At 38.8% G+C, this 16351-nt stretch overlaps 1 protein-coding gene across 1 annotated transcript in view; it reads right to left on the bottom strand.

The window, feature by feature from the left end:
* ASXL3 (ASXL transcriptional regulator 3) overlaps window positions 1–16351 on the bottom strand; it is a 129078-nt gene that overhangs the window by 91484 nt on the left and 21243 nt on the right. Inside the window, exons 2-4 of the mRNA XM_064170724.1 lie at window positions 13659–13722; window positions 11815–11897; window positions 8504–8506 (exon numbers count right to left, since the gene is read on the bottom strand). Coding sequence (XP_064026794.1) covers window positions 8504–8506; window positions 11815–11897; window positions 13659–13722 — 150 coding nt within the window. The remainder of the gene's footprint in view (window positions 1–8503; window positions 8507–11814; window positions 11898–13658; window positions 13723–16351) is intronic.

The raw sequence follows: 16351 nt of genomic DNA, 5'->3' as shown, positions 1-16351 counted from the left end.
TTTACTTGATGGAAAGTCATTTCCAGGGCCTTGGTTACCACATACAAGCTTCTCCAGACAGTTTAAACATTTAACTTTGCTGCTAACAGCGTCAGTTACAAACTCTTCAACCACAGTGGGCTTGCTTGGACTTGTTCCCTTTCTTATTCTTTCTTCTCTCTCATTTTCCTTTGTCTACTTTTCTTTCTTCTTTTTCTTTTCATTCTCTTCTATTTCTTTTCTGCTTTTTCTCTTATCCTTTTATTCCTCTCCTTTTCGATCTGCGCCTGTAACTTTTTCCCTCTATCTCTTCCTTCCTTTTTATCTTCTCTCCCTCCCTGTCTTTTCATCTCCTTCTTGCACGTTCTCTCTGTTCTTTGCTTTCTACTTATCTGTTATTTTTCAGTCTTTTCTTTCCCTCTATGTCTCTTTCATTCTTTCTTCTCTTTCATCTGTCTTTCCTCCCCTTCTCTCTCTTTTCCGTCTCTTTTCTTCCCTCATATCACTCTCTATTTTCTGTCCTTTTATCTTTCCTTGCCTCTGCTCTTCTTCTCTTTTGCTCCTTCCTATTCAAAACAAAGCAAATGAATCATACTCTACTACTTGCCAATGATGAAAATTCAGAGAAGTCTTCACAGTTTTTAAAATTGTTTCTTTTCCCCAGTTTTCAATTAGGGCATGATTTCTAACTGAAGCAGTGAAGAACTTTGAAACTCAGTGTCAAATTCCGAGATCATTGAGCCAAAATATCATGTTTACTTTTCGTATTCACAACACTGTATCCAATTTGAAAAGAGAAGGAAGTTACAGACTACACAAGAAGGATCTATTTATGTTCACTTTACACTTAAATTACAAAATAAAAGTATTTCTAAAATCAATTGTGTCATGGGAAAGAAACTGAATGGAAAGAAACATTCTTTCCCTCACAAAAGCCCTTTTTTTCAGTATTCTTGTATTTGAAGAGCAATTCAGCACTTGATAATGTTTTATTCAACAACCAATACAGGCAGAAAAATCAAACTGACACAAAGAATAAGGAAGCTGGGAGTAATCATAAATAAATAAAGATTAGCTATAAAAGCAAATTACTGTTTTCTAGAAGTATTTATTCCTACAAAAATACTTGTGTAAGCAAGAGGATACTTTCACACTTTATGTTAAAATAAATTCAACTGCTACAACTTTGCTGAGTAATAAGTGTCATTATGTCCTTAAAATATTTTTGCTAGGAGCTGTTACCTGTAAGGAAAGCCTGAAAATAAACAGAGAGTGGGAGCTCACAGTACATCCTGTACCTTTAAAAATACAACGACATGATTTATTGTATAGGGTCAAATTAAAATATTTGGGTGGCTATGAAATGTTTAAGTAATGCTTGTTGTACGTAAGGGAGTTTAACTTGGCAAAGCAGCATAGCAAAAGGCTCTTTCCTTCCCCCAGAGGACTAAGCATATACTTTTATTTTTGTGTCTTAACTTAATCCAGCTGTTGCAGTTCATACTGTTAGCGGATCTCCTTACTCTTTTTTGACTTATGGCAGCTCATTAAGTCTGGAATTGAGAGTTAAGTTTCTACTTAGCTTATAACTGAAAGTCAACCCAATTTCAAAATGTCACAGGCAACACTTTGAGATGATAACAATAGGAACCAGCAAATAATTTGTAAAAAATGAAGTCTTGACAACTAATATAAGTTTCAGATTGGCCATTCTTGATGGGCTCATCATTCCATCTGAGCAGCTTGATCTGCTGAAGTCATTAATAAAGACCCTTTGAAGACAGGAACTGAGCCATACACACAGAAAGAGTGAGCCAAGGAAATGTAACATAATGCAGCACAAACACATTATTCACACAAACAACAGTCAGCCTTAACCAGAAATTGTTTTGTCATCCAAATTACTGTGTCTAAATATTTTTAACAAATAATTGTATAGATAATATCATATTAAATCAATTGACAGTAGCAATCACATTGTGAATGCCTGGGTTGCAAGCCTGGGCACAAATAATCCTGTATCGCTGCTGCCTTAGTTTACACAGTTCAGTACATCTGACTGAATGCTGTTCTGATGCAATTGTTTACATGAATACCCTTCAGCTACTCCTACAAACAGGGGAAGAGGAAGGGTTGGATGGAGTTTGCTGTTGAGTTTGCTGAAGGGGACAGACAGTTAGGAGCACACACAGTTTGAAACTGCCTAATTTTCCCTGGCCAAGCAAAGATTCCCTGACTGAAAGTGAGCAGCCTAAAGGCTCAGATCAAACCAACAGCTTCGTGCTTGTCATATATTCTTGAAAATGTCTTCCCAAGAAGTTCCTTGCTGTCCTTTATGGATCACAGGGTTTTCTTCCTTTGGTGATGACTGCAGAGTACACATGTTATTTTTGGCATAATTATTCCATCTGCCTAAAGTACTCAGTAGTCTATAAAACAAAACCTCCAGGTGTACTGGTAACATAAGGAAAGAAAGCAATACCAAGTAACAGGAGTCATCTGCAAGAGCAAACAGCAATTGTCTAGATCCTGCACTTGTTTTATTTTTAAATGAAATATAAAACTGTGCAAATGAAACTTCCAGGGAAAAGAAGATACAACAAGGTGTACCTTGATAGACTCCTGATGGCAGATAAGCACAGCTGAAACAAGCTTATTGAAGCATGCAAAAGACAGGGCAGTAGGTATGGATGCTGTGAGATGCTGAGGGGGGTGACTCAGCTATTTATACTTGTTTTTTCTTTAGTAAGTACTGCCTTCCAACGCAAGAGCTAATAGATCCCTTCTTCCTTTTCACTTATTACAAATAAAATTAAACCTAAAAGAAACACAGAAGGAAAAAAATCAATTTGTCATCTCTTTTAGCTATTGAGGGCAAGCAAGAAAATAGAACTTAGGAATCTTTTGAGCTCTTCTCCATAGTCTTTCCTACTTGAATGAGAGCAGAGAATGTATTTGGGTCTAATTTAGTGATGCACAGCTTTATAACCATGTAAGTGCATGTGTATCTATACCAAGGTTGATTTGTGCCAGTAGGTGTATTCACACAGTCAGGCACACAAACACATACAGCGTTTAAGTCCTTTTATTTACAGTTAAATTTTAGATATACATTTTGGTTCTCAGTTCTGTTGATAGAGCAAATATTTGCCAGCCAGCCAATTACTGGTTCTAGCATATAGCCTCTCTGGCAGATGCAGAGTTTATTGGGATCGCAAGCAGAAGATGAGAGCCTTCTATACCACTGCAAAAAAAGTCCGGTCTTGCATAAAACATATTTTTCCTTCAAATGATAGTATGCAAGCAAGCAAAACATACTTAGGCACTTTTCAAGGTCTGTTTTTAAATGAAGAGCGTGCATGTAATTTAATTTCACAGTAATTAGAAAGACTACCTATAAGACTCAAAATAAATAACCTGGAATTGCTATCAGCTAGCCTTAAGACAGAAAAGAAATTCACATATGTAGCAAATTTTCTATCTCATCTTCCTCACAGTTCTTGGACAGCAAAATTATGAGGCCTTTTTAAGTCTTGGTTCTACAAAAACACACTTCAAAACTTGAAATTAAACATGCCAGTGCATGACTATAAGAGAAGCAGTAAATTCTCATGCAACATGAAGGGGAAAAAAATTAGATACATTAATTATATCCCTATTTTTCCCTTCAGTTAAGAAATGGCTTAATTACAGGTAGACTGAAACACATCCCTAGATTTTTATAGAAACATAAACACATCCAGAGCAAACTGTTCCAGAAAACAAATTATTACTAGAAAATGATGCTTTCATAGAAAGCCTGACAACGTTTTCTTCTCTCACATTCAAGTAAAACACATTTAATTCAGTCTGCCAGAAATGGCTATGCTTCTGCTCTGTGAAAAATATGCTAATGACAAAAATAAGGACTTGACAATTTACTGAATACTAAGTGGAAAATCTGTAATGAATTGCCTGTGTTGTAGTGTTCAGCCTAGGCTTTGGGCTTTTTTTTTCCCCCCTAGTTGCTATGGAATACTAGAAATAGCATTAAAAAAGATTATACCATTTTGTGGGATGTTGTGCATGTCCCTTAAGACAGAGTGCTTAGAAATAAAAACAAAAGTGAGCTGCGGGATAAATGAATTTCAAAGCAGTAATAAATAAGAGGCTTAAATACTAACTTTCCAATGCAAAAGAAAAACAAAGAGAACAAAACAGAAATGCCAAAAACAAACAAAAAAATCCATCCCCAACAAATAAATCTCTATCAGTAACTAGCAAGTTGAAACCTAGAATAATTCATTTTACACCTGCAAGGAAAAGCAGCTTCTTGAGTTACTCAGACGTTGCAACAAAAGCTCATAAATCCATTACACCAGGCATGTCTTCAAGTTCCCAGTCAGACTTCAATTTTCACTGTAGGTTTTAAGTCTTCAACAGATTAAACTCTTTTCCTAAGAATATTTTACCAGAATGTTTGTTCAAAAGGTGACTTCTCCTAGCTAAAGCCTCCATATCATTCTGTGTTTGAAGGTTTGATATATATGGCTGCTCCTGACAGGCTTATGTGTTGAATCGCATTTGCCCAAATACTTCCTAAAGGAAACACAGTGGATTATTCCTGCCTTTGCTGAGCACAAGAGAGCTGAACAAGGTTGTCGGGTACTCAGTAATTCTTCTCACATTTTGCCCCTAACAAGCATACAATGACATTAAGCTCTCTGGCAGCTCTTTTCTGACTTCTGTTTTAAAATACCAGTATGTGTACTTCGTTAGCACGTGGCAGATCTTCATTTTGGAACACACTCTGTCAAATCTTAGCTTCCCAAACATATTTTTGTATGTTTGGACTCTGAACAACAATGGCCAATTATTACTGGAAAGCTCTTCTATGTCCTTGCTCCTCTTCAAAAGATGCTGGCAAAGCAGGCTGATAAAGGTAGTAAAATTGAACGTCTGTATCTACCTACCTCCCACAGAGCCATGGTTCAGTTTATAGAACTGCAGGCAAACTTTGGATAAAAGAACAGAAAAACACTTTGTAGACTGTGGAAGCTCTCTTTAGTCATTTACAAAAAGAAGCCAGGCTTAAAGCACTACACTTTAGGTAAAATACTAAACACACAAATGAGAAAACCACCAAAACAAACAAAAAATCCACCCCAAACAAAGAAATCAAAAACTTGCATTGCTGGGAATAGGGATTAAAGATCTGGTGAGGTTTTCCTAAAGTAACTTCTGTCAGTGTCTGATTGCTTTGATCGTGTTTAGGTCTCTTAAGATAGCCTATTTAATTCCTCTTTCTGAAAGACACTAAATTTAATGCACAAATACTCTTTGAAATACAGACATATTGAAGAAAAAAAGCTCTGTAGCATATCTACTGAAATATTGCTAAAAGAAGTTGCACTTTCTAGGAGAAATATGGGAAGACATTTATCACACAATACACACTTTAGGACACACAACTTAGATTCTTACATGAACCATCAAAATGTATTGCTAAAGGAATATTACACTGCAGATGAGAAACACTGAATTTGTTGACAAGTGTACACTGTTTAGACACAGCTGATGTTCACCTCCTGCTTCAAAATAAAATATCCTTTAACAGTGTTGCCCTCACTTCACAGAATAACTAGATAATCCTCTGAGATCATCAGCACCTCCACTGCCATACGTTATTTGTTACATAGCTGTTGTGTTTCTTGTATTAAAAAATATAATATCTTGAATGTGGCATTAACATATTAAGGGAGTCTTAAATTCAGCAATTTGGGTAATTTGATTAAAAAATGCTGAAACAGAGACTGATTTTATTGGAGTATTTATCTAAATCCCTAGACAGAGGCTCCTGTGAAAGGAAGAGGGGCAGCATTAAAGCAACAACAAAAAAAATACCCTAGCTAATTTCTAAGAACTGCAATATGGAGCAAAAATGAACATAATGGTGGCTCAGGCAAAGAAAATACACTCAGAGTAGGTTAATGCCTTATCTCGAAATACAGGTATAATGGAAGAAGCAGCATGACTAATAAATTACAATTCTGCTGCCTTTGCAATTGCTAAATTTGCAAATGAAAACATTTGAGGTTTTATTACTTTACATCTGTTTCATTAACACCCAAAACTAAAGACAGAATTACCGTTGTACTGACATAAGCAACCTGGCTTGGACCTAATGGTAAGGTAATTTACACCACCACTCTTAGGCTTGAGTCAATTCCAAAGTTGTTTTAGGGCTACACCACTACCAAAAAGATAATTATCACAGAGGTGACAGATTATGCAAGTTTCATTATTTATGCAATAATGCAGGAGATGCATCGTCTTTGAGCCAGTCAGACAGCACCGTGGTTTAACAATAGAGAGGATGCCTATGCAAGGAGGAGTAAGCCTGAGATTTTCAGTTGGTGAATTGCTGCTATTGCAACTGGCAACCAAATTAGGCCATTTGTAATGCTGTGAAGAAAAGCTTTTCAAAGAGGTATCTGAAGTGAATTTATGCAAAACGACAGGTTGTACTGGAAGTTTCTTTCTTTCACTGCTCTACAGCCAAAAGCCACATCTGTAGAGGCATAAAAATCAACCTAATAATGCCAAGCAAAAGAGGGAGAATAGCTTTCTCTCTCTCTCTTCCCATCAAGGCTTCCTTTCAGTCTGTTGCAAAGAGTAACTACCTTCGAGACAAAACAATGCACCCCTTCAGCTGAAGAGGCTCCCAAATAAATTCCATCAGACATATGCAACCACAGAAGCCTCTTAAATGTTCTCTCTGCTAACAATCAAAGCCTTAAGACAAAAAAATGTGTTTCTTTCAGGGAAATATTTAAGAGCTTTTGGTTATTGGAGGGCATGTGCTTTAAGTGGAAGATAAAAAACTATGGCTTGTTAATAATTATGAATCACAATGGCATCTTGGAATTACTTTTAAAGAGAAAGGAAGTTAAAATTTCTGTCTACAAGCATAAACAATAGAACAAGAAACTTGAAAACGATAAACAACAGAAGACAGTTGCCAGCTCATTTAACCTATTTACAGAAACCGCAGCATTCGGAGTAGGTTTTATTTTTAAGTCAATAGCTCCAAGGATGAAGCATGCAAAGGCTTAAAGAGACAATGTCAAAGAGATCAAAGGACTCAGAAGTGATGCTAATATTTTCAGGAGTACCATCTCACTTCAGAGCTAAAGACAGACCCTGCACAGATCATGGGTTTGATTCCATTGATGACTCTGCTCAGCAGTTCAAAGGGGATTTAATTCAAGCTAACACACTAGTTAAGATTTCTGCACAAACACGGAAATCTAGTAAGAATGTCTTGAGATTTAGTAAGATCATACTTTGCTGCTTCCCTTGGCTCTGAAAATATGTTAAGATACCGTTCTGAATAGATATTAATCAACACTGTGGAGCACAGAAGAAACAGCACTTTGCCACTGCCAGTGGCAAGCATCTTTTCTTAGCCTTCTGAAAGACTACTGTCACAACAATAAATCAGTGGACAAATCTTGCAAAGAAAAAAAGAAAAAGGAGGTGGTGTTAGGACTGATACTGTGGTTCTCATAGTTGAAATGAAGATCAACAAAGAAACATCAATAAAGATTCATACTGGAAAATGGAAATCAGAATGAGACAAAGAGATTTTTTTAACCTCTTCTGAAAATCACTTGAACAGAATAATCACAGTTACTTGACTCTACAGAGGTTAGTTAGTAATTTTGCTGTTCAGCAAAACTATGATATTATCCTATTCCAGAGTTTACAGTCCTAAGTCCAATGAAGGAGGAAAGTCAATAGCCATAGCTGTGGGCTAAAGTTGCACTCAAAAATATTAAACATTGCTTGCCCTGGTTTGGAAAGGTTATTGGTGTTTAGCTTGTATTGAGAATCTCTGTCTTTAATACTATCCAGAGAAGACAACTCCCCAGCCTCACCAAGCAAAGAAGAAAGGGAACTGAAGACAGCCAAGACATAATCTAGGGTTATCAGCATCAAACATTTATCAGAATTTGGCTGGATATTCTCCCCTAGGACTAGGACTCAAACAGTATGTATGGCCCATGTACTGCAAGCTGCTCCAAAAGAATTCATACAAAAATATGGATCAAGGAACATGTTTGTTCATTCCTCCAGTTCAAGGCAGGATCAACCAAATCTACATAATTCCTAACAGACACATATCTAAATTGGATTTGAAAAAGTCTGCAGAAGACCCAAATTAAATTCTGTTTAGGGAATTCTAGACCTCAGCAGGAAAAAGTAAGAGCAGAAATACAAGATAGAAAATAACCACTGCTGAAAAGGAGCACTGAGGCTGGAGTGCATCATTCTCCAACTGGTGGTCACAGTATCACAGTATCATCAGGGTTGGAAGAGACCTCACAGATCATCAAGTCCAACCCTTTAGCACAGAGCTCAAGGCTAGACCATGGCACCAAGTGCCATGTCCAACCTTGCCTTGAACAGCCCCAGGGATGGCGACTCCACCACCTCCCCAGGCAGCCCATTCCAGTGTCCAATGACTCTCTCAGTGAAGAACTTTCTCCTCACCTCCAGCCTAAATTTCCCCTGGCACAGCCTGAGGCTGTGTCCTCTCCTTCTGGTGCTGGCCACCTGAGAGAAGAGAGCAACCTCCTCCTGGCCACAACCACCCTTCAGGTAGTTGCAGACAGCAATAAGGTCTCCCCTGAGCCTCCTCTTCTCCAGGCTAACCAATCCCAGCTCCCTCAGCCTCTCCTCGTAGGGCTGTGCTCAAGGCCTCTCCCCAGCCTCGTCGCCCTTCTCTGGACACGCTCAAGCATCTCAATGTCCCTCCTAAACTGGGGGGCCCAGAACTGAACACAGTACTCAAGGTGTGTCCATGCCACACTACACTAGCCAATTCAGCGAAATCGCAACACATCACCAGCAGGCTGTGAGTCTATACATTTACAATGGCAAAGGGAACTGTTTTCCTAAGAACAGGGCAGTGAATCCTAGGAAGGAAAATCCACAGCACTGCACTGGAGCAAGTGGCTATCTGTGTAAAGTGATCCAAGCGTCCACAACTGTCGGCCCAACACTGTTTGCGACCAGCACAAATGTAAAACAATTATTTCTCCTTCTCTTCCACCCCTCAGAAGAAAACAATGTATTTCCTACATCCCAAAAAAGGTTTGCCTTAAAAATGTTTATTCCTTATAGGTAGCAGAAGGTAGCCTGCTGAACATTTTACAACCAACCATCATAACAGGAAAGATACTTAAAAAACAAAATTGAGCTGTAAATCCCCCATGATATTGGAAACTGCGCTGATGTATAACCTCTCACAGACATGTCAGTAAGCTTTTATTTTCTTTTCTACCATATATCTGCTTTGTTACTTTGGAATTTTCCTCCTATTGTATTCGACTGAGTAATAAAAACTAAATGTGCAACTGGATGTCTTTATTGCAAACAAAGAAAAGAAAAGGTTGAACAGTCTGACAGTGTCTTTTTAAAGATTGCACATAATGACAATGAGATTGCTGAAAATCATACGTTGTTCATTCAGATTTACTACCACAGCATAAAGCTTTAGATTAATTAAAGCTGCAATATATTTGAAAAATGACTATGCCAATTAATCTTGTTCATCTATAAATGGAAGAGTGGAGAGGAGAATTTTTGAAGAACTACATTTAGCATTGCCAAGGATCTACCGACAATGATAAGCAGCATAAAGCAGTAAGTAAAGTATATTAAAGTAGTAACATATTGCTGCTACAAGCTCAGACTTGAATACACAAATCAATACAGAATAAAATATGCTCGTGCCATTCTACTGCTTATCACCAGCTGACTGCACATCATAAATTTACATCCCTTGCTCATCTGGCTGCAGCACAGAGACCAGGAAAGACCACCTTTAGTAAGAGCAAAGCTACCATATCAAAGACACTGAAATTGCAGAGCTCAATGAAGTAAGCAGGAGACTTTCAACTCAAGGACTGTGAAAACAAAACATTACTTATGCACTGAGGCTCAATCAAGAAACACATGTATGAAGTTAAACACCTCCTTACCTGCTCTTAATAAGAGCGAGGCACTCAGGTTTGTGCCTAATCAATATTATAATGCATCAGAAGCATAACTTGTACATGAAATCAGAAGTTGAATGAGAATGTAAATACTTTATAGAAAACTACAAAATCAACATAGTTTTGTTTTTACAGATGCATGATTTAGAATATTTAAGTTCATCAGTTTAAGATGAACAGGCCTATGACATAGTTCAATGCTTCAAGTAAGGAGTAAAGAACACTGAATTTTATCCTTCTTAGTTATCTAGACCCTCACGACCACATATGGTATCCTGCAATCTATTACAGATACATGCAGATACCATAGCTTGAATAAAAAGCAGAATTAATCTGAATTTCCTTGCAACTTCTCTGCAATTCTCAGCTTCTTAGGAACTTGAAGAAACGAAAGATCTAGCTTTGAACCTCTTTAAAAGAATCTTTGTCTTATTCATTCTGCAGCAATTAAAAAGGGCTTCGACATATTCTATATTTAAATGACAGAAGCGCTGCCTTCACTCCCTCCCATAGGTTTTGCACACAAAATTTTATTCATGTACTGTTCACAGAAATAAGATTTTTTTAAATTACAAAGAACTGCTGTTATCAGCCACGGGAGCCTCTCCCATGCAGTTGTCTCCTATCGCAAGCTGTAAGAAGGAAAAAAGCAATCTACTCACTGCTGTGAGAAACAGTATCTTAATAAAACCAGATTTTCAAAGTTGGGTGGTTCTTGCTTTTTTGTTGCTGTTGTATGCAAATCCTTGCAGCAAAACACACGATTGGACATCCACTTTCAAAAATTTTCATCTCCTTGTTTCCTTGGCATCATTGCCAAATATACTTGAAGCAATTTCTTGACAGGAGCTAAAGCATTTTATATCTGTAAAAAAATTCAACTTCATCTTGCACACTATCTCTTCGGCAATTTTACCAAGATGCAGCTATTGCAAGCGTTGTGAGGCTACTAACAAAAGCAGTACATGGTTGTGCAGGGCAAATGGTCACACAGAGTGTTCTGTGAAGTCAGTAAAAAATTGTCCCATAGTTACTTCTGGTTCATATAAATAAACCTACAAGGCACAGACGTACTGGGTCACTACTCCTCTACAAAGACTTTGAAGTTCTCATCCCAAATTCTAGGTTCCACGCTAAAAGAATATCATTACAATGGATGTCTCCCTTTGCTTTGATAGCAACAAGTATCAGAACAAAAAACTGTTACTCTAATACTTGAAGAGGAAACTGTATCTTGTAGGAGACATCCACTAACCAACCAGTTTTTTCTTATTTTGTTCCCTACCCAGGTTTCCACTTGCAGGTCACTTTTGGGAAGAAGCAGCAGCATGCCCATCTGAAAGAGGTGCCAGTGGAAGAGAACTGTTGATTTTCATAGGTTCTGGAGCAACACCAACCTGTCCTAACAGAGATTTAAGTGCCAGACCACAAACCCAAATGAGAGAAGGAGAGCATCTAGCTCCCTGTCACACTTTTATCCTTGCACAGGGTTGCAGAAACAATGTAGTTGTTGAGCTTTGGTGCTTAAGCAAACATGAGATGCATCTTTCTAAAAGGCCACTGGACTAGAGTTGGCCCACAGTCTTCTCTTGGAAGGTACAAAGTTAAAACCAGACACTGACTATTTTAAAAGCCTTGAATTAACTAACAAAACCCATCAGCTACATTTCCCGCTTTGGTAGTGGAAATAAGTTCAGCCATTAACCACCACTTTATGTTTTGCAAAGATGACAGACAATTCCTAGATGGCTTGCAAGGAAGTAGCAAAACCACAGAGCATCCAAACACTGACCTTGTTTCTTTTAACCCTTCTTTCTGAATGACTTCCAGTATTTGTTTTGCAGTCATTGGTGAGTTGGGGTACTTTTCCAGTGCCTGAAAAGAAACAATAAATGTGTAAGTGACAAGACACAGCTGTCCTGTGAATCTGAAGTGTGATGTGATCATGCAGCTTTTATGTAGCTATTTGTGAAAGGCAGAGAACAGTACTGTGGAGACTGGAGTCCTCTGCCTGCTGGAAGGCCAGCTAGAATCCAGGAAACTGCAGCAAGAGTAAGATTTACTTGCTGCTTTTGTGAATTGTCTGCTACATCTGTCTAAGAAAAATTCTTACCAGGTTCCAAATTCAGGAGCACTGAAGTATGCAACTAATTTTATGACACAGCAACGGAGTTCTTTTCAGGCAGGAGGGAAAACAAACCAAATCAGAACAATGAGACAGCTAGTACATAATTATTAAGTTTTTATTACTTGAAACTATTTGAGGTCATTTGAACACTTAGGTTTTGTCATGACCTCAGGAACAAAATTGGCTAAAATCTTTCATTTTTAGAGCAGGAGGTACTGTGTGAATCAACACTGATAGGTTTCCATTTTAAAATGCTTTTTTGCTTCTAAAAACAATGAAAAATAAAGCAGTCAGAACAGTCACAGCAGACAAGATGCTACATGATAGAGTGCAGTACATTTTTCCAGTTCAGCTCAGTTTTCCACTCCTTTGCCTTTTCCAATTGAGCCCAAAGTAACCCACTCCTCTTTCCGGATAGAACCATTATGTACAGATTTTTCTGGTTTTCCACTTCCTTTTTGTCCCCATCAGTTTTAAGCTGTTAAACCAACAGCCACTTTTGCTTATGTAAAATGCCACACTGACAGCCCTGGAAAATGAAACCTTTTCATCAGCAGTAAAAGGTGCGGCGCAGGCCACAGCAGTCAAGCTCCCCAGAGCATCTTGCCAACATATCTCAGTCAGAACTTGCATTTCTCTTCTGGGTAAATAAGAAACCAGTTTGGTCTCCCAATTCATCCAATCTTGAGCTTCTCTCTAGTAACTACTGCTATGTATGGATGCCTGCCACTAGAAACTGGAGATACCACCTCATTGTATCATGTAAGTCATCGAACTATGAACAGTGCTAGCCAGGGCTGTAACTCAAGCAGCTCACCTAAAGCCAAAGCCTCACTACAAGCTGACCAGCTCAGGTCTCTCCTGTCATTTTACAGGTCTAATTTACTGCCTGTTCTTCTCACTCACAACCAAAACATAGTTTACTAAATCCTTTGTTTCTTTGTTACAGATGAGCTTTTCATATCCTTTATCTTTCATTTCCACAAAGTAAAATGCAAAAGTGAGGGCTGCACTAGAAAGATCTGGGAGCTGAACTGAGCTTATCTCATGCACATCAGTAGGCAATATTCAAAAGGGACCCATCAGGAAAGGAAAACCGAAAGGTGATTTAAAAGGAGAAAGCAGAGTGGGTAGGAAGGAGCGTGACAATGAGTAAGGACAGAAGGAACTGCACAGGGCTGGTAAAAGGGCCACTGCACAGCAAGGGGAGAGAAATGACACGATGTGTTAGTGACAGAACCACGGTGACACATCGGAGAAATGACAATGCGTGTAAAGATTAAGACTAGGGTGAGAAAAGATTAATGTCTGCAGAGGCACAAATGGAAACTTCAACCTTCGGAAAGAAGACAAAGGACAAGGTAAAATACACCAAAACAAAGGGAAAGGAAGAGAACTGAACTGGGAACATTGCAGAGAGTTAACTGGAAAGGACAGAAGAGGAAACTACACTGTACTGGACACGGCTATGAAGGAAACTGTGTGCACTTGAAAGTGGGGTTACTCACTGTGGAGGATTCCCTGTTTCTCTTCCTGAGTACAGGCCCCTCAGCACACCTGGGCAGCTCCTCCCTGTAAGTGAGAAAATTTGGGTAGCCCTGTCCCCTTCTCTATGACATCACATCCTACTCTGTAAAGTCAGTAAAAGCACCAAGTGTTACCACGTGAGTTTGACAATAATGGGAAGGAAACAATAAAGCTAGGCAAACATCAGAAGTCACCCTGTTCTGGACAATGAAAAGGGAGAGCGGTTTGTGCTGAGGAAGCTGCACTGAACTGGTTGTGGAAACAATAGCCAGACATAGGGATACGGAAGATCATCTTCACCAAACAACAATGAAACCAACAAGCAGGATGCGTAACACCACTACAGAAAGTTCAATCAAACCCACAAGGCGGATTTCAAATGCCACAGTATGAAGTGAACACATTCAGGGTATAATGACAAACTGAAATGCAGAGCATGTTAGACAGGCTGAAAGTGCTGGAGCAAACAATTGCCCATTGTGTGCACTTGCTTTATGCTGGACATGTAGCGTGGGCTGCAGTTCATATAGCCCATGAATTTAATTCTGTTCATCTAACCCTTTAAACCCTTTAAAGCCTGTTATTTAAAGACCTGTTCATACCCCAACTGAAAAGCATTAATTCTCCAATTCAAACACTGCTTAAGTTGAAAATCCTGTTATTGTGTACCTGATTAAGTTTTCTTTATCAGAATGAAAATTAATTTAGCAGAGAACCTTAGTAAGGATGTTTTATACTGCCCCTCCCACCTCACCGTTGCCCCATCCCCCAGTTTCAACCTAAGCATTTATCACAGTGAGAAAATAAAAATAATTACTTGCAAAAACATTTTAATGATAATCTCATTTTCTTCTCCTGGTTATGGAAAACAGCACCAGAGTATTATTTAAGAGTCTGGGAGCTAATGAATACAGTGAACTGTTAATTGCACTAGTCTCTCTTGCCTCTCTATCTCACCAGTAACATTGCTAAGAGCCCACAATCCCTTTGGCATTTCAAAGACTATAAAGAAAAATATTAGAAATTCAAACTGAATTACTGACTGTGCCTTAAGGAAAATAAAATACTGAAGTGCAGCAGCATAGTTATGTCATAGACTTCCTGGTCACTAAAAGTAATGCACGTCAGGGGAGGAAGCCTTTACATTTTAATGTATCTTTCTCCTTCCTTCCACTGCATCCACCGATCCTCATAACCTCCATGGGCAGTGACTAATAACACTGAATTTAAGCCATGCCAAAGTACTGTCATGAGGAGTATGATTGCTCCAGTGTATTTTGCTAAGAAGGACAATGGCCGTAGAATGGTTTGCACTGACTGCAACCTCTATCACAGAGGATCAAATATGCTCTATTTATTCCTGCCATTCAGCCACAGCTTTAAAGAGGGGCAGCTGCTAAATAACTAGGACAAACAGTCTGATACCCATCAGGACAATCTGGAAAAGAAGAGGAGTAGTCACTGCACTGAACACATTCTTGGTGTTCATTCAATACCCTGGTTAATAGCTTGAAGTGGAGACAGCTCAGATCCCACCAAGCACAGTGGAAATCAAAGCTCCCAGAAAATGGTAGCAGCCTAACAAACTGTTGTTTGTATCACCTATACATTATCAACCACAGCTCCAGAGGCACTCTGTAATTGCTCAGATACACCTACACTCCCAGTTCCATTGGGAAAGTCCAGTTATATGAGACAAGAAGAAATCCAAACTCCTTTTCTTAACAGAGCATCTATCTATCATCTTCTGTGCATTGACAATTACTCAAAAAAGAATCACCTGCCACACTGGGAAAAAATAATTTCCCAATGAACTGTTGACAAGGAAACTCTAGAGCAGAGTCAAGACTCTCAGTTTGGCATAAGAGAGAAGTCCTGAGTGCTCAGCACACCTAAAAATTATCAGAAGATAACTCCTAGATAGCAAACAGAGTGATCAGTGTAATTGACATACGCAGCTGATGGTGACCATCGGAACCAGATCTGCTCCACCGTTTGCCTTTGAGGCACTACAGATAACACAAGCAGAGGGACAGCATGAAAAAAGGTGAATGGAGCATGGTCCTTGCACCCATAAATGTTCCTACAGAAAATGGGAAGCTTTGCCAGAGCAGCAGCCACTATGACTGTAGATATCAGTTATTAGCTCTTCTAAACAAGAGCTAAGCGTGGTCTGATGCTGTGCTGGGGTCCAATAAAGCAGCAGCCTGATCTGCCTAGTGGGCTTGTTGACACTGATGCTATGTGGCCAGCCTACACTTAGGTGGAACCTGCAATAGCTTCTTCCATTTCTGAAAGGTGCCTGAATGTCAGGTAGCTGACAAAAAACAGGATCATATAGTTGGTCAAATTATAGGATGAGCCACTACTATAGGATGAGCAATTTTCTTTAGAACATTACTGAAATAATTTGGGAGGAAAAACAACAGAACAGCTACTGCCAGTGCTCCCACTCATCAGATAAAATAGTGAGGCTGAACTGCACCACAGACAATCTTTACTGCCCAAAGACAGCAGGGTGAATAAAAGAAAAAGTAACTTTCCTTCTCCTAAGCAGAAAATATATGACATTTTCTAGCCACCCATTTACTAAACTAATGAATTGAAAGATGGGACTCCCAAAGAGGGTACAAGAACAGCATTCTGGAAGAAATTCAGCATTGTCTTTCCCAGC

This window comes from Pogoniulus pusillus, chromosome 34 (genome assembly GCF_015220805.1).
Source record: "Pogoniulus pusillus isolate bPogPus1 chromosome 34, bPogPus1.pri, whole genome shotgun sequence".
Lineage (NCBI taxonomy): Eukaryota > Metazoa > Chordata > Aves > Piciformes > Lybiidae > Pogoniulus > Pogoniulus pusillus.
This window is presented reverse-complemented; position numbering and strand designations above follow the sequence as displayed.